The sequence below is a fragment of the Eleutherodactylus coqui genome, chromosome 8 (genome assembly GCF_035609145.1).
Source record: "Eleutherodactylus coqui strain aEleCoq1 chromosome 8, aEleCoq1.hap1, whole genome shotgun sequence".
Lineage (NCBI taxonomy): Eukaryota > Metazoa > Chordata > Amphibia > Anura > Eleutherodactylidae > Eleutherodactylus > Eleutherodactylus coqui.
In genome coordinates this window covers 60,570,771-60,588,796 of record NC_089844.1, presented here as the reverse complement: position 1 = coordinate 60,588,796, position 18,026 = coordinate 60,570,771, and the positions used below count along the sequence as shown (strand labels likewise).

The following is an 18,026-nucleotide window of genomic DNA, read 5'->3' as shown; positions in this document are numbered from 1 at the left end:
GTGGTGCTGGGTTTATTAAAGGGGATGATGGAGCTTTGCCCAGACTCTGTATTAAACACTGCAGTACACCATATGAAAGTTCATGGTTTATTAATGGCATAACTACGAGTATATACGCAAGTTTTTTCTTTATTTCTGATTTTAGGATCCTGTGTACGGGAGAGGAAAGTTGGGCGAAATCCAAGGTTTGGTGTTAGGAATGCTGGATACATTTAGCTATGAGCAGGTAATTCTGGGGTACTTTAAAAAGTATTTTCATTATGAAGAAAATATCAAAAAACACATATGTCATGTGAAATGAAGTCTGCATCCTCCAGATATGTCTGTTTTACTTGTAATCCCCGTAAAACAATAATTCTGGGACATCTTTTCTTAGAACTCTGCATTGCGCTGTTCCTCTGTTATTCCTCCAGGAAATATGTAAATAAATTGACAACTGGTATTATCAATAGGATGCTTCCCTTCAAAGTCTGTTCTGATTCGACAGTTTCAGAGAGTGCAAATATTGTAATTAATGGGTTAACAATGGATAATGTTGGATGCAGATCATATATGAAGATGACATTTTATCCCCCTGTGGTGGACCAATGTCTAAAGGAGGATTTTCTTTTGTCTGTCTCTGGATCAACAAACGTCTATAAAATGAATAATCGGGGGAACTCCTTCAAAGTACTTTTTGTAAAAGAAATATATATTTGTTAGAGATGAGCGAATATACTCGTTTCGAGTAATTACTCGATCGAGTACCACGATTTTCGAGTACTTCAGTACTCAGATGAAAAGATTCACGGGGTGCCGGGGGGCGGGGGGAGGCGTGGCGGAGCGGGGGTAGCAGCGGGGAACGGGGGAGCCCTCTCTCCCTCTCCCCCCACTCCCCGCTGCAACCCCCCCACTCACCCACGGCGCCCCCCGAATCTTTTCGCCCGAGTACGTAAGTACTTGAAAATCGCGGTGCTCGGGCGAAAAAGGGGCGTGGCCGAGTAGGTTCGCTCATCTCTAATATTTGTATAATATATTTCACATTTGTCAGTTTTGTGGCTATTTTTGCTGCACTTCTGCATCACCATACAGTTACTTTGCTGCGATTTTGTGCAAATCATGAAAAAAAAAAGCGCAGCATGTCCTATTTTTATATGCCTTGTTGTACACGCATTGTAAAAAAAAAATCAAGAACCTAGAAGGAGTTGTCAGCATTCAATTAAACTTTCTATGTGTGACTATAACATTGATATAAGTGATTACAATATCAGAGCAAAGGGATAATTTATGGCGTAAAACTGAACACTTGAAGTAAGGCTCTAGTACCCTGATGTACCGCCTCTAGCTTAGATACAAGATGTGATTCGGGCAGGCATAGAGGCTCTAGTACCCTGTTGTACTGCCTCTAGCTTGGATACAAGATGTGATATGGGCAGGCATGGAGGCTCTAGTACCTTGTTGTACCGACTCTAGCTGGGATGCAAGATGTGATGTGAGCGGGCATGGAGGTTCTAGTACCCTGTTGTACTGTATCTAGCTTGGATACAAGATGTGATATGGGCAGGCATGGAGGTTCTAGAACCCTCTTGTACCACCTCTAGCTTGGATACAAGATGTTATACTGGTGGGCATGGAGACATACAAGTTCTGTATGGTATCCTGCAGCATATCAGTCCACATTTGCTGTAACTGAGCCTCTAGATCGTGCGAACTCATAGGCTGTCGAATTTGGCATCCCAAATGGTACTAAACATGTTCTATTGGTGACAAATCCAGGACCCGGCAGCCACGGAATTGTTACAATATTGTGGACATTCTTGTGACCCCCTTGTGTATTTGGCCGAGAATTATCCTGCTAGAAAATGGCTCTTGGAAGTCCCGCCATGAGAGGAACACATGTGGCTGCAGGATGTCCTGAATATATCTCTGCGCTGTCATTGTCCCTCGTACCACTACTAGGGGTGACCAACTGTCATATACGATGGCCCCCCAGACCATCACACCAGCAGTGGGGGCAGTGTACTGATCCATAGCAAAAGGTGGACAGAGGCACTCACCCTCAGGTCTTCAGATATGAACATGGCCCCAACACCTCCTAACAGTTTGGTCAGAACGGCCCAGGTGGCGGGTAATTCGTCAATATGACCATCCAGCTTCTCACATGCCAATAATGTGCCCTCTCAAACTCTGTTGACTTGGTGAAATCTCTTCTCTGCGTCGTAGAGGCGTCTAGTGGTCATCAAGCTCTACGTAAGCAGAAAAAGAGGTCACTACACACAAGGAGCCTCCAAGAGCCTTTTTATAGGCCAAGGCTAGAACTACTTTTAAGGCCTCAGATGGCAAGACCATTCATCTAATCACGCCACAACTCTAACATATCTGCATGCCGAGATTTGCGGAAAAACAACAACTCCTTCCTTCTAGGTGCTGGATTTTTTTTGACAAAGTGTGCGTATTGTTGCATAAAATACCCAGTGAAGTAAGAAAAAAAATACGCTCATAATGTGCAGCCAAAATATGCTTATGTTGCTGACTAGACATGAGCGAGCATACTCGCTAAGGGCAATTGCTCGAGCGAGCATTGCCCTTAGCGAGTACCTACCCGCTTGGGAGAAAAGGTTCGGCTGCCGGCACGGGTGACAGGTGAGTTGCGGCAGTGAGCGGGTGGGGGTGGGGGGGGAGAGGGAGAGGGAGAAAGAGATCTCCCCTTCATTCCTCCCCGCTCTCCCCCGCCGCCGGCAGCCGAACCTTTTCTCTCGAGCGGGCAGGTACTTGCTAAGGGCAATGCTCGCTCGAGCAATTGCCCTTAGCGAGTATGCTCGCTCATCACTATTGCTGACCCCTTAAGCTTTTTATTTCTTCTTTGCACAGACCCTTTTGGAAACCACCACAAGCTTGTTGAACCAAGATCTTCACTGGTCTCTGCGCAACCTCAAGTCTTCTATTACTAAGGCCCTTGTACCAAAGCAGGATTACTGTTGTGTCTGTCTGCAGCAGTACAAGAAGAGACAAGAATCATCTGATGATATCATTATATTCAGGTACACATTAAAACACCATTGGTGATGTTGTTATAAATACTTTTTACCAAGACAGCAAAATGTGACACTTGCTGCTTCCGACTCCTAATATGAGGACCCACGTGCAAGCTGTGACTCTTATCTCACTAATAGTGCCCTACAGACATAGTACAGTATATGTGTTTCTGCTGCATCAAGACTTCCTTGGGGGAGCGTCTTACTGGCAGTTTCTATCTTTTGCTATTATGGAATAATGTAATGTATGAAACGTCTCTTTTGTATTGGGCTGTTATGTGAATTTGGTCATTTCTTCTGCTTTTATGCACTTATTGTTGTGACTCAGCTCCATTGCCATGAATAAGTCTCAAAGGCATCTTAATGGCCTATGAAGCGGAAAGAGCAGCTTAGAGGAAATGTCACTGCTCTGAACGTCACTTGTCCTTGTAACTTTTTTTCTGGTGACCTTCTCTACCTGTGCCCTGGGCTACAGAATTAGATTGCAAGCTTATGTTGTGCAGTCACAGTGGAGTTGTTGGAAGTTAGTAGGATCCCATATGATAAGGTTTCAGTATAATTGCACAGGTTAGATGCTTTCCCCATAAATAGACACAAAAGTAGTGTCCATGTGGTGTGGAGAGCATACAAGGCATCGTTCACATCGGTGTTGGACGGTCAGTTCCGAACCTCCATTACAGAATTCTATTTAAAAAAAAAAGACAAAATAGCACATCATGCTGGGCTAGTTCATACTGCAAACACCAGAAGTCTGGACGGATGCCTGTGGCACCCATGATAGCCAATAGTATTTTCACTGTTCTGATTTCTTAGAGAGGTAGTATATAAAATGTAACTTTTAATAATTTTAGAAAGATAAAAAAAATTCCCGGGCCATATACACAAACTATATGAAACAGAACAAACATACATTATAGTCGACCATCCAGACCACAGCTGATCAGGCTATCATTATTTCTTCTTTTTATCTCTTTATTTCATCTGATCTGAGTATGCTTCAGGCCCAAAAATGTGTGTTATTTTTCACAATTCAGAGATGATAATATCCTAACCTCTGAGTCCGATCAGACGATCATTTAATCGTCTGATTAGAACATTCTTCAGACCAAGAATGTGTATAGGTTTTTTTTTAATAGTTTTTACAGGATCCAGGGATACACACACATTCAGGGGCCAAAGATCATCGTATACATTCCATACCCCCATTGAATCTGAGATTGAAACCGCTCAATATTTTCACCCATTCATATGACTCGGTATACATGTGTGATCCTATGATCGTTTCCTGCATATACATGCACACACTGTGGTTTTATCCAGTTTAATTCTCTCGGTCAATCAATCCTTGGTGTGTATGAGTATTGCTGCCTGAATTGTACCGTAATTAGTGCACTTATTATTGTGCTTCAATCTGGTACAATAATGCTCTTAATTATTCAGAGCCTGCAGCAAATGTAATGGTCTATCCATCTGGATGTTCACTGAAAGAGCCAAAAATGCAATACCTGTTAGGCACAATCACTGTAAAGTAGGCACAATCGCTATAGGGCAGGCGCCATCGCCATAAACCCCAATAGAATGCACTCTGCCAGACTATGACGAGGAGGAGCTACTTGTTCAGTGCAGACTATTATGCTGTCACCCAGTCAACCCAGCCCATATTGGGGAGGAGCGACTGCAAAAAACATAGCCCGCACATATGAACGATACCTAAGAAGCCAGCCAAAGATGGGTGTGCCCCACCATACAGGATATCAACTCTCAATGACATAGCAGTGGGTTGTCCTGTATCTCCAAGGTGGGCCACACTGGCTGACATCTTGGGCTCCCCCAAAATCTCTAGCAAACTACATACAAAAAATACTGATATACTAATAAATGCAGGTGTTAGTTCTGCATTTTGGCCAAAACGCATAGGCTGATGGGCCACGTCAAGGCCACCACTCGTCCATCAGTGTAGGCACTGATGAGCGTTTGGAAGAACATTCCAGCCCTATTCATCATAATTATCAGTCTTGTTAAAAGGATTTTAAGTTTCAATCTCCATTAAACTGATGTTTTGAAGTTACTAACCCTGAAAGTGGTTTTCCCACTGTTACAAATAGGATATTTTATCACTTGGTAATTAGTGGGGATTCAATACTGGGACCCCCACCAATCCTCAGTATGAAGGGGCTGCAGTATTTTAGAGCAGCTGTCCTTTCAACATTTTTTTCCTGCACAGCATCAACCTTTTTCCCTCTTCACTTAAATGGAACTGTGTTGCAAATCTATGCACAATGGGTATTAAGAGCACCGCATCTGCCACTTCATTCGTGGGATTAGTGAGGGTCCTAAAGATTAACGGGCCATTACATTATAACGAAGGTGGCAAAAAAACGAGGCAAATTTTCAAAAAGTTGTAAGTTAAACGGACATTCCAGGGTCGTTAAATCTTTCACTTTGGTGTATTTTTGCTATACACTATGGTGTCTATAATGCAAGCTGTCTGTGCACCACCTGCAATAAAAAGTACTGCAGTGTATTACTGCACTATACATCAGAAGTTGATAAGATGACAATGCCCTCTCTGGCTTTACTCCATGCTCTGCTGCTATTTGCTGAAGTTGCACTATATGGACTTTCTGCCTCTAAATACAGTCTGCACATAACATGTAATTCGCTGTGTGCCACCTGCATTTGTCATCGCGTACCTGCTTTAGGCTGCTTATCATCATGCACTATCTCGGCGTGTATGCATGCGTAATACGTGCCAAGATAGAACATGCGGCGATCTTTATTGCGTGTGTATTTTGCGCAATATGTGAGGGTGGAAACATGGGCGGCTATGGCAGTGTATTGTGCATGCAAAACCCACACACGGAATACGCTGTAACTATATGTTCATGTGAAGGAGCCCTTTAATACTGGGAGCTTTTTGCTCCTTTCTAGCTTCCTCCTACTGATCTTCTGTCCAGGAGGAAGCAGCTAAGAGCTGAGCTTAAGTGCTGATGTAAGGGGAAAAAGCCTTTTAAATGGCAAGCAGAAAATGATTATTGACAACATCCAACAGGCATTTTGTACTTGCAGCTGCAATTAATTTTGCCTAAATGCCTTGATAACCTCTTAGTAAATAAAATAAAACTAGAAGTAGAGCCAACGGGAAAAGTAATTGAATAAAATATGTAGTCTTTCTAATTGTAATATTCACCATTTTGTAGATCAGCGAATTATAAATATTTCATCATTGTGGAGTATAATTGTTTTTATGTACCTATTGTAATGTTGGAAATGTTCCACTCGGAATGTTTCCAATTAAATTTTTATTCAGCCTAATGAAGGCAACAATTTGAAGTCTAGCAAACCTATTAGGATGATGTGTTGTGGCAGGGGACAACCTCGCTCGCTTTCTGTTTGTTTAGCTTTATTCTTCCTGTACATTTTGCACCTTTATTTATAAATCGTACAATCGGCCTTTAGAAGTATAGATTTTATGCCTACTGTTTGTACCTGTAACTGAGTTACATTAAATGACTTCTTTACTCAACTGATACAAACACATGTCCAGTTTATGTTTCACTATAGCTTCCTCTAAATATGGCACTTATTTAAAGGGACCCTGTGACTATCTATGAGCACCATAAACTAAGTTATGGTACTAATAGGAAAGGTTTTGAAAAGTCCAGGGATGTAGTTTTCATACTCTCTTATCTCCCTGTTCCCATGATGCCACCCATGGAAGTTGGCGCCAACGGACTCCTCTTTGCAGCTGTGCACGCACTCCCATAGAGAACAGTATGAGTACATATACAGAGGACTCCTCTCTGCAGGCTGCGTGCACCATCCTCTTTGAGAGTGCACACACAGCTGTATTGATAAGTCCGCTGGCGCCAACTTTCTCATTTGACAGCAAAGGAACAGGAAGAAGGGCGAGTATGAAAAGTACATCCTTGGGTTCCTTGGAACCTGGCTTATGAGCGCTATAACTTAGTTTATGGTGCTCATAGGTGGTGACAGATTCCCTTTAAACGGTAAAGTCGAGAATTAAATCCCTGCTGGCAAAGAAAGTTTTAAAACATAGTCAGTTTCTCTTAAGAGATGAGGAGTGTGAGCACACGTGTTTAGCTTCTTCTTCATTCAAGCTTATTTTCACTGTGGCGGTACAACAAGGTCTAGAGGTGGACACAAAAACCCCTTTGTTGTGATCACAGACTGCCTAGCATTGAGTTAGTTAGCTGAATGGACCGCCTCACCACTGTGGCAGCCATGTTTGTAATCATTGGGACTATCTGTGGCCCAAACTCTGCACAAACTTACATTGGCCCCTTTGTTGTCCCTACACACTGACACTTGTCCCACAGTAATTGTGCCCCCTCTCCCGCACCACAACTCTGGCCAATATCTTCAATAAGCTAACCCACGCTTTTAGAGTCATAGATGCTGCCTGAGCGCCACCCTGCTGCTGCCTGAGCGCCACCCTGCTGCTGCCTGAGCGCCACCCTGCTGCTGCCTGAGCGCCACCCAGCTCCCCTGGTTTATAATATAATGTACTAAGAACATAAGACTGAAGGGAGGTATTCAGGTCCTAAGGTGCCCCCTGCTTCATAATCTATTGCAGTATACCCCTTCTTTGGAGCCAGTTTGCAGTAATCATTAGAGAATTATTTAAACAGGATCCCTTAATAACATAAATATAATTGGAATTATCCAAATCTGTCCACTTATTTGAATTAAAGAGCACCTGTCACCACTCCTGACACGTCAGGTTTAGTAAATACTGGCTTTTCTCTTGTAATCCTTCTCGAAATGCAGGTATCTACTGAATGCTACTGTTCCGCTTGTTAGTAGGGTGTGCCCACACACGGTCTAACACTATCCTCACTTATTGGACTATGTAGAAATCACGTGCCTTGGACAGGGGACTGGTTATTTTTTATAGATTTGGATCCTTATAATACAATATTTGAATAGTTCCTCATTGGGATTGTATCAAGAACACAACCCCTGTTCAGAATGTCACACAGCGGGGATCCCCTCTAGAATCAGAGCTGGAAGCCACTCAGTAAGACTGCTCTGGTGGACCTTCTGCCTTCCTGGCATTACAGTTTGGCCATTTATGTGAATGGCCATCCTGTTAAACTATATTTCCCTGCAGCACCTTCTGCAGGACAGATTTGCAGCTGACCGCAGCCTCTATCTGGCAAAATCAGATGATTGCTGGTGGTGCCGAGTGCAAGACCCATGGCGATCAGCTATTTAACCCGGCTTCCACAGTTGTTGAGCGTCTTGGCACAGAACCTTTTAATATACTTTTCAAACTAGAGTTTTTGTTTGTATAACTACCCTGCAGCTCTGCACTGAGTAGTCTATCATCACATGAGAAAGAAGGGTATTCCCTCGTCTACAGCTATAACGGGGTGTGAGCTTTTAGCCTACAGTGGATGATGTTTGGATGCCTCCCCATCTTACTGCCTTGAGACATGATTTTTCTCATGCAATATCTATGAGAAATCCCATTTCCGTAAAAATCTAGGTTGTTTGCGGCTCGTAGCTTTACAGCTCTTCACTCAATGTGTTCATTTATTGTGTTTGTTGTAGTTTAATGTCCTATATACTATTCTAGAACCCTCGGATTTTATAGTTCTCCTTGCAGATTTCAGTAACCTCCATTCTATATACTTTTATGGACATGTGTTTGTATTCGACAACATTCCGCATTGTTAATGTTTCAGTTTTCTATGTTTTTTACTATAATGCCTAACTATTAACTGTCGAGATACATTGCTGATAGTGCTGTTTATTCTATATTGTTCTCCCTACAGCTGTGGACATTTGTACCACTCTCTTTGCCTTTTTGGAAAGGACTGCAAAGTGGAAGCAGGCGGTCAGATTCAGTGGATTTGCTACAAATGTAATTCAAGCAACAAGGGGCGATCTGGTCGACAGACAGTGGCTGATATGAAGAAGGGAAGGACGGCATCTTTAGTACAGGTTATTTGTGGTTTTAGGTTTTATACAGCACATATACATTCACGGTCTTCTTACTTATCCTCACAGACCCACTGTTATTTACTGCATCATACTAGATCGTACAAAGCCATTCCCTTATATTCACTCTATTAGGCGCAGAGAACTCTCAGCACTATAATCATGTGAAGTCGGTGCTCTGCAGCTTATATTATCATTCTCTGCTTTCCCGGCCGCTGTGCTGCACTAGAGATAACAGTGCAGGCACAGCTGGAGATCCCTGTTCAGCTATGCAGTTAGTTAGCTGAAAAATGGTTCTCTCAGCCCCATTTTCACCTAGCTGCATAGGCTGAATAAGGGTTTTATGTGCAAAATGTACAGAATAAGTGATAAAACTTGGCAAAAATACTTAGAATTGCATATTCTGTACATTTAATAAAAAAGTAAAGTGTGGCTACTCTTTAGGCTTTATTCACATGAGCATTTTATCGTGGCGATTTTGCCGCAATTAAACGCCGGACGACCATTGTGACCACCTGAAGCATTGGATTCCAATGCATTTGTTCAGATGGGTGATTTTTCCGCTGCTTAAAATCAGCCAGCCGGAGAAGATAGCGCATATGGAGTGCATTCTGGCCGACCGCCTTTTACGCCAGTCAGAAAAGGTAGGTCTTGTCCTATCTCTTCCTGGAATACGCCGGCCGTTCACATAGACTCCTATGGGAGCCCTCAGAAAAGGGAAGGGGGAGGGAATTGAGCAGTGGCTCATGTTGCCAAAGTCCCCCCCTCTCCCCTTGCCGGCAGCTCCCATAGGGTGGGGAGGGAGTTTTCCACGACTAACTCTACTAAGCTCCTGCCCCGTCCTACCCCCTCGCCTTGCCGGCAGCTGGCAAAGGGCAGAGAGGGGGAGGGAGTTCAGCACACTAGCTCCAACCCCCTCCCTTTGCCAGCAAGGGGGGGAGGGAGAAAGAGGGAGGGGGTGGTGGGAGTTTAGCAGAGCTCAGCTCTCTTCCCCCCGGCCAATGGTATTCAGGGCTGCAGTGTATACACGCCGCACCTGGCCGTCTAAATGGGCGAGGAAATGGGAGAGGCAGTCGCGGCTGCCTCTCGTTCATCGCAGCACCCATGTGAAAAAGCCCTTAAAAGGGGTTTTTCTAAAAAATAGCGGCAGTGGGGGACATTGATGGCAATGGGGGGATGTAGTGTGTGTAAAAAAAATAAACACAATACTCACCTCTAACTGCCATGATGCTCCCTTGCCGCCCCCCGTTGCGCTCCGGTCTTCGGTTTATAAGGATGCAGCGGTCACATGGATTGTTTACCCATGTGATTGCTGCCGCCAATATAAGGTCCAGTAGGTCCATAAACCTGCTGGGGACTTCTACATTCTCATCAGCTCGCTGGGAATCAGCTTATTGTTCATTATAGACTTTTTTAATGTAAATTGAAGGTTTCTTTGAAAACTTGCCAGCAAATAGAGTGTTAACCAGCTTGGTCGGTGTTCGTTGAGAAGTGCGTGAATTGCCTGTGCCACCTTTTCACAGTGGTTCATTTTCATACATTTCCAATTAGATAACATGTAAGAATTTTAGAGGGTTTTCTAATCACATCTTTTAGCTAGAAGCAGCGTGTGCTTCACACTCCACGTATCTGATGGCAAAATTTGAAACATTTAACTCCTGTAGGATTACACTTTCCTGTCTCGGCTGAGCAATAACAGCTGAAAATTGGCATTTGTTAGATATAAGCATATGCATTCCACCAATACACTAAATGCAGCTGATTGTCACCTGGTATTAAGCCTGATTACAAACGAAATATTTTCTAATTACAATAAGCTGCTTATTACATATTAGTAATCCTAGTCCTTAAAAAATCCATAGGCTTTAATTGCTATTCTAAAATGTGACAGTTTTCAGTAGCAAATTGCATATTTCCTACATGTTTTAGAGACTTTCGGACACTTTTTTTTGCTGTGTCCAACAAAGGGCATTCCTTAAAAAAAAAAAAAAGGACATGGCCTAAATTGCGCCAAAAATTGCATTAATTTTTGGCTTAAAGAAAGCCAACAAAAAAGTGATCTAAACTTGGATTAGGCAGTCTCAAAATTCAACATATTTATCATTCAACAAAGTCTAAACGGGACGACTATCGGGAAAAAATTGCCCCACATGTACTAGATCACATGCTTTTGCACAGGAGCAAGTATTGCTGGCTCACAGCAGGGGCCCACCCCTCTCCTTTCACTTAACATAGCAGTCATTCAGTACTGAACAGCAGCTATTTACACTCAACGTTCAGAACTTTAAGCTGCATAAAATCCTGAATGATGATCGTTCAGTATAAATAGCAGCCGTTCAGTACTGAACGGCCACTGTGTTAAGTGAATGGAGAGGGGCGGGGGAGAGCGAGGAGAGAAATCTCCTCCAGCTGTCCCGCCGTGAAGCAACGATACTCACTCCTGTGCGAAAGCACATGAGCTAGTACATATGGGGACAAGTGTCTGGCATCGTTTGCCCGACAGTCATTCCATCTAAATGGGTCTTTCGTTTGCACTGCCTGACTTTTAGACAGTGTCAGTAAATAAGACCCAATGTTACTATTCAAAATATGACCGTTTTCTGGCACAAATTGCACCAAAAAACTAATTTACATGTTGGGGTCCACATTTGCTGTGTGTTTTTAGACACTTTTCCTGATTAGTCCAAAAAGGGGGCATAGCTACATGAAAAGGGTGTGTGTCTTAAATTACACCAAGAATTTCAGCAGATTGCCCCAAAGTGTCGACGCACTTTTTGGCATATACTAAGCCAACTAATAAGGCGATATAAACTTAGACTGGGCAGTCTTAAAATTCAACAGATTTACCATCTAGTATGAGTTGCTGTGACGAATCTGTCACATTTTAGGAGTGTCTATCTAAGTTTACACTGTCTAACTTTTAGACGGTATTAGTAAATGTGTCCCGATATATTGGATGTGGACAGCCTGCCTCCCAGAAACTGCATTTGGCCCACAAATGTGGCATTTTGTTGAAATCTTATTGAGCCTCTTCATGTAATGAAATCTGACAATCTGATCTGATGGGTTTGGAATCCTGCTAGATCGCTCGTCAGACTTGGAATCTTGCTATGACAGTTGATTTTCCGAACTGAAGGAATTGGAAAGCTGATATTCTGAGAAAGAAATAGGGGAAAACATGGATAAAATCCAGTTTTACTGACCTGTGGAAGTTTGAGACTATAACTTGCTGCAAGCTTTGCTTGTTTGATCATACAGTGGATGACATCCCAATCTGCATAGTATTTGGATAGTTTACTACTTTATGTGCGAATGTCTTCTCCTCTACTCATTAGTATCCTGATGAAACTGTACTATTCAATATTTATATATTCCTCTTTATATTAAAACAGATGAGAACTGCTTCTGCGAATCCATCCAGAGAGGAATCTGCAAGAAAGGTTAGTTCTCTTCTCCATACTCTGTATAATACCAAGTATAACGCCTGTGAGGTATTGATCCATGTATCTGCATTCAGTACAGTGTCCATAGAAAACATGGAGAACCAAATGCATGACACGGAGTTATAAGTTGTGATATCCACACAGACCTACCAGATTCACAGCAGCGTCACAATTGTAATTTAAGACCTAGATCATAATCACCAATTCCTTAGGTTGTATTTACACAGACGTGTGTGATATCAGTCCGAGAAACTCTGACAATATCGTACCTGTGAATCTGCTATTTTTCCTGTGCGTATGATTAGAGATGAGCGAGCACCCAAATGCTCGGGACTGCGTTATTCAAGTCGAGCTTTTCGTAAAATTCAAGAGTTCTACTCGAGGAACGAACCCCATTGACTACAATGGGAGACACGAGCATTTTTGTATGTGGAACGCAGGGTCCCGAGCTTTTTTTTGTTTTTTTCTTGGTTCGTGTTTCTTTCCCTCTCCCTCTCCCCCTCCCTCCCTCTCCCCCTCTCCCCCTCTCTCCCTCTCCCCTTCCCGCCAGACCAAAAATTTTCGAATGACGCGTGCTACGTCGTAGCAGGGAGAGGCCAAAACAGGCACGTCACAGCAGGGAGGAGCCAAAAGCTGGGGTGGGGTCAAACACAATTTGATGCTCGTTTGAGTAAGGAGCACCATCGAGTACGCTAATACTTGAACGAGCATCAAGCTCGACAGAGTATGTTCGCGCAACTCTACGTATGATACATTCTGTGAGAAAAACGCATTGCATCGCTGCACATGGCATTTTCACGCAAGTGAAAGCTGCATGTTGTTTCAATAGTAATAGGAAATCTCTTCGCGCTCACATGAAAATCACATTTACATACGGGTGTGATGTGACTTTTTTATGGTTTCGCCTTCCATAGGAAATAATAGGCAATTCCCGAACGGAATCTCCCAAAAATATGAGATGCTGCAATTTTATCTATATCATGGCATCACTATGAGAGAAAAATAGCCCATGTAAATACCCCTATTTAAAATAATAGGTTCTTTTCACATGTAATTTTTGTGCATTTCACAACGCACAGCATTTGCGCATGAAAATTGCTCATGTAAATACATCCTTATACTGTTTCTTCCGGAAAAAGAAACCTACACTATTGTACTATATACATATTTATGACCTGCTGGTTAATATTCATAGAGCCTTCTACCTCTGTGCAGATTATATAACCCTCAGTCCATTTTGATTGTTACTCTCTTTCCTTAACTGTCCGTTTACGGGATTGTACCATGTTTGGCATTACAAGATAACATTTTATGTTTTAATTGTATACCGCTTCAGACTTTATCAATTATGTCCTTAGAAGTTAATTCAGAGATATAATCTTGCGAAAACAAAGTTTTAAAGTGTCGCTGTGCTTGCCAAAAACTTTTTCTAAATGAAGTTTATTGAGCAAGAAAGGATTGTTACAATGTCACATTTTTAAATAATGATACAAAGTCTTATCAAAAGATAATTCTAGCTGATAAACAACTTTACATATAAAAAGCTCAATTTCTTTAATTAGATAAAAAACATAACAAGCGGCTTGCAAATATGGAATACCTCCAGCAAGGTTCTAACTAAAAACTCAATGATCTTATGTAATGTTAACACAAGGTAGAAGAAAAAAGTGGCGAATGTTATCCTATGAGTTCAGATGAATGCCAGAGATGCTCTAGTGGCAACAGAACCCTGAAAAACATTTTTTGGGATTGCCCAAGTATTAGCTGCTTTTTGAGCTAAGCTTTATTCCTTCAAGTATTCCAATAATACGGCGCTGCTCCTTAGAAGGTGCTGCAAGTTTAGCCCCTACTGATAAGACCATAGTCTTGCATGTCCTAGTAGCAGCAAAGGCTTTGATTGTGAAATTTTGGAAAATCTCTAGGGTTCCTGTGATGGCTGAGCTTACTGCCTGTATTAGCAACACTCGCAGGTTGGAGGGTGCATTAGCAAGTATGCATGGGAACTATATGCAAAGTATACTGTTAATTGGGGGGAAGTAGATAAATTCACCACTTTATTATTATTCCTATAACTTTTGACTTGTTGTAGGGACGTATCAAAATTTTTGATCTCTGGGGGTCCAGGTATGGGCTTAATGGGCCCGTTTTCAGCTAGCAAGCAGTAACAGTTCTCAGATGAGTGCTTAAGCTGCTTTGTTCCAGCAATCAGTGAAGTTTCAGCACCCAGACCCCTAAATTAATGTGCTTCCCAGAAAATAAGACCTACCCATAAAATAAGCCATACCCTGATTTTCGGGGGCAGGGAGGCTTAAAAAATAAGCCCTCACTAGACTACATTAAAAAAAAGCAATACATTACCTAGTAGGCGCAGTCCAGGTCCCTCCTGCTGGTCTCCGGAGTTCCGTCAGGCTTGCTTGCAGTCCTCAGCCACCGACAGAAGATCGCTTCCTGGTGACAGGGTTTGTAAACCGTGCCTCCATCAAACGATGGCTCTGATTGGCTCAGCTGCGGCGCTCAAGAACCGATCAATGCAGCGCTCGATGAACTAATGCAATGGCTGAGATTAGTTCTTCAAACGCTGCATTAATTGGCTCAGCTGCGGTGTTCAAGAAGCAATCAGAGCCATTGCTTCCTTAAGGGTGCATTCACACGAACGTATATCGGCTTGGTTTTCATGCCGAGCTGATATACGTCGTCTCTCTCTGCAGGGGGGTGGGAGGATGGAAGAGCCAGAAGCAGGAACTGAGCTCCTGCCCCCTCTCTGCCTCCTCTCCACCCCTCTGCACTATTTGCAATGAGAGGAGGCGGGGCTAAGGTCCGAGAATTAGCCCCACCCCCGTCCCGCCTCTCCCCATTCAAATAGTGCAGAGGGGCAGAGAGGGGGCGGGAGCTCAGTTCCTGCTCCTGGCTCTTCCATCCTCCCCCCCCCCCTGCACACGAGGACGACGTATATCGGCTCGGCGTGAAAACCGAGCCGATATACGTTCGTGTGAATGCACCCTAAGGCAGGGTTTACGAAGCGATCTTCTGTTGGTTTTAAAAAGACAACTGGGGGGGGGGGAGGGGGAGCAAATAATTATGTATAAATATATCAGAGGAAAAAACAAAGATCTCTCCCATGATCTATTTGCACCCAGGGCTATGATTGTAACAAGGGGGTGCCCTCTACATCTAGAGGAAAGACGGTTTCCACACCGACATAGAAGGGGGTTCTTTACTGTTAGAGCAGTGAAACTATGGAACTCTCTGCCTGAGGATGTGGTGATGGCAAACTCGCTAAGAGAGTTTAAGAGGGACCTGGATGCCATTTTTGAGTGTAACAATATTATCTGTTCTAGTCACTGATTACTCCAAAAGTGTTGTGCATCCAAGGATTATTCTGATGCCAGATTTGGAGTCAGGAAAGGGTTTTTTTTTGCTAAAATGAGGAAAATTGTCTTCTACCTCATTCGGGTTTTTCTCTGGACCAACATTGCAGGATAATAGCCTTGTGTACTATGTTAGAAGTTTTTGGAAAGCACAGTTATACTTTTAACACTGCATTGGACATACTGTAGTAGACTTTACAAGTTATAAGATGTTAGATCAGACTCTGACACTACAAGTTTTTTCTTTATGATCAGCTTAGTTATACATTTATCCCTGTTTATGTAAATGTGTCTGCCAAAGTTGTGTCAAATCACTTTAACAGCTAATTCTTTATTTCTGTATGTGCCCTACCTGAATCCAGCTCTATAGACAAAGCTTGGTGCAGGCAGCGGTATAAACCAGCAATAATTTCGAAGCCGTATACAAAGTTTTTGGCTTTTAAGACAAAAGCAGTTTTGAAAGAAAGACAGCATTTTGTTGGACTGGTCACTCGGCGATGTTGTGATGCTGCTCAGGTTATAATCACAACATTGTATTTGTCTACAATATTTGGCTTGTTATTTCAGAGGTTTGTTCTCCAGGATTGCTCTTTTCACTGTAACCAGGAACAGATAGTTGGAGCTATAGTCACCTGAGTTACAGATTTGCAGGATTGAGTCTTTTTGTCCTCTTCTTAGTTGCCATGTACGCAATGCATCTAGGGGAGAAAACCTCTGTAATCCAGCATCAGATGGATGGGAGTATGGTGCTTTTTTTCTGCCAGATTCCTATAGAATCTGACCAAAAAACATCTTAGTTGTTGCCATATAAAATTAGAGGCCTATGGGAGTACAGTAGTACATTTCTACATGGTTCAATGTGAAACAAGTCCGGGGTTGGCTGAACCCCCTCTTGTTATAGGCCGAAGGGTTCAGGTCTGTGTGCTGGGCTCAATGTGACTATCTTGTTACCTGCATTAGAGTCTTCTGGATCCGTTCTCTGCTGAGTTGAAGCCACTGAGCTCCTCAATGGCACCAGGACATTTATCGAGGATCGCCCACTATGGGAAAAACGCTCATCCGCATAGACGGCACTGCACTAGTTGTGCTGCAGTAAGGCGATCAACCGGTCTCAACATGGTGCAATCAAATTGCGCATTAACTGGAGTAGCAACATCTTTTCAAACCATTTACATGGAAATCACAAGTAGCTGGTAGCGTAGTTAGGAAGCTTTCGCCCCAGACTATCTTTTCCTTGCCCCTTTTTACAACGACAAACTTCCACATCAGTCCGTCTTTGTAGCCCTAAAACTGCGCCATCAACATCACATCTCAACTACGTCTGCTTTCCAGTTAGTTAGATCACCAGCCAATGCTCTGATTTAAAGTAACAGTACACACAAAACTATATACAGGAACACCCCATTACAAATGGAGCAGTAATATGTGCATGTGACCTACTGCGCTACAGTTTTAGGCCATTTTTAAATACCAGATCTAACACATGGCATTTCCATACTATACCCACAGGCATTTGTATTGCTTTTTTACATTTTTTTTTTCTAAGTAGATAAACCTGGATATTTCTTTTGGTCACATTAAGTGATTTAGAGAAGATGAAATGATTATATGTAATAAATGTCAGATACGGTGTATCCGGTAAATGGGCAATGTGAACATGATTACATACTGGTGGTGTTGATACATTTATTAATATTTCGTTGTAATACTGCCTGTGTGAGAGGTCATCTACACAAGCGTGCTCCATCCTCTGCATAGTAGATGATTCCGCCTCACTGCCCTGCTCAAGAACTCACCTGAGACAGGATAATTACAGAGCTGCTGAAATGGCCTTTCTTCACCCTTGTTTACTGCTTTATCTCATCAGAAATTGCCCTCACTGCAAAAGCCTTGAAGGGAACAGAGAGAGGAAGCTGGCAGATGTTCTAGACTCCCAGATTGATGCAGATCTCATTTTATATTCGGATCTCAATGCAAAATATGTCGTTCATAAATATTTTATTAAAAAGAAAATATTTAAAGGCTATACAGAAATGTGAAGGGTGTTTGTGTACACGCAAGTGTCACGCCGCCTCTGTGTACAGAAGATGCCTTTCATATATTCATAGGCTGCAGTTGTATTTGCACAAATATCTATCCAGCATATGCAGCGTTATAGCACTCATCCATATGCTGCAATACCTTGTATTTACATCGGTTTCTGTAGCACAAGATTTGTAGTGTTACATTTAGGC

At 42.7% G+C, this 18,026-nt stretch overlaps 1 protein-coding gene across 2 annotated transcripts in view; it reads left to right on the top strand.

Annotated features, from left to right (window-relative positions):
• The window catches only part of VPS8 (VPS8 subunit of CORVET complex), a 171,130-nt gene that overhangs the window by 135,489 nt on the left and 17,615 nt on the right, over nucleotides 1-18,026 (top strand). For both annotated transcript variants that reach the window (XM_066575690.1, XM_066575689.1), the window contains exons 42-45: nucleotides 146-226; nucleotides 2,851-3,020; nucleotides 8,816-8,984; nucleotides 12,374-12,421. In XM_066575690.1, coding sequence (XP_066431787.1) covers nucleotides 146-226; nucleotides 2,851-3,020; nucleotides 8,816-8,984; nucleotides 12,374-12,421 — 468 coding nt within the window. The remainder of the gene's footprint in view (nucleotides 1-145; nucleotides 227-2,850; nucleotides 3,021-8,815; nucleotides 8,985-12,373; nucleotides 12,422-18,026) is intronic.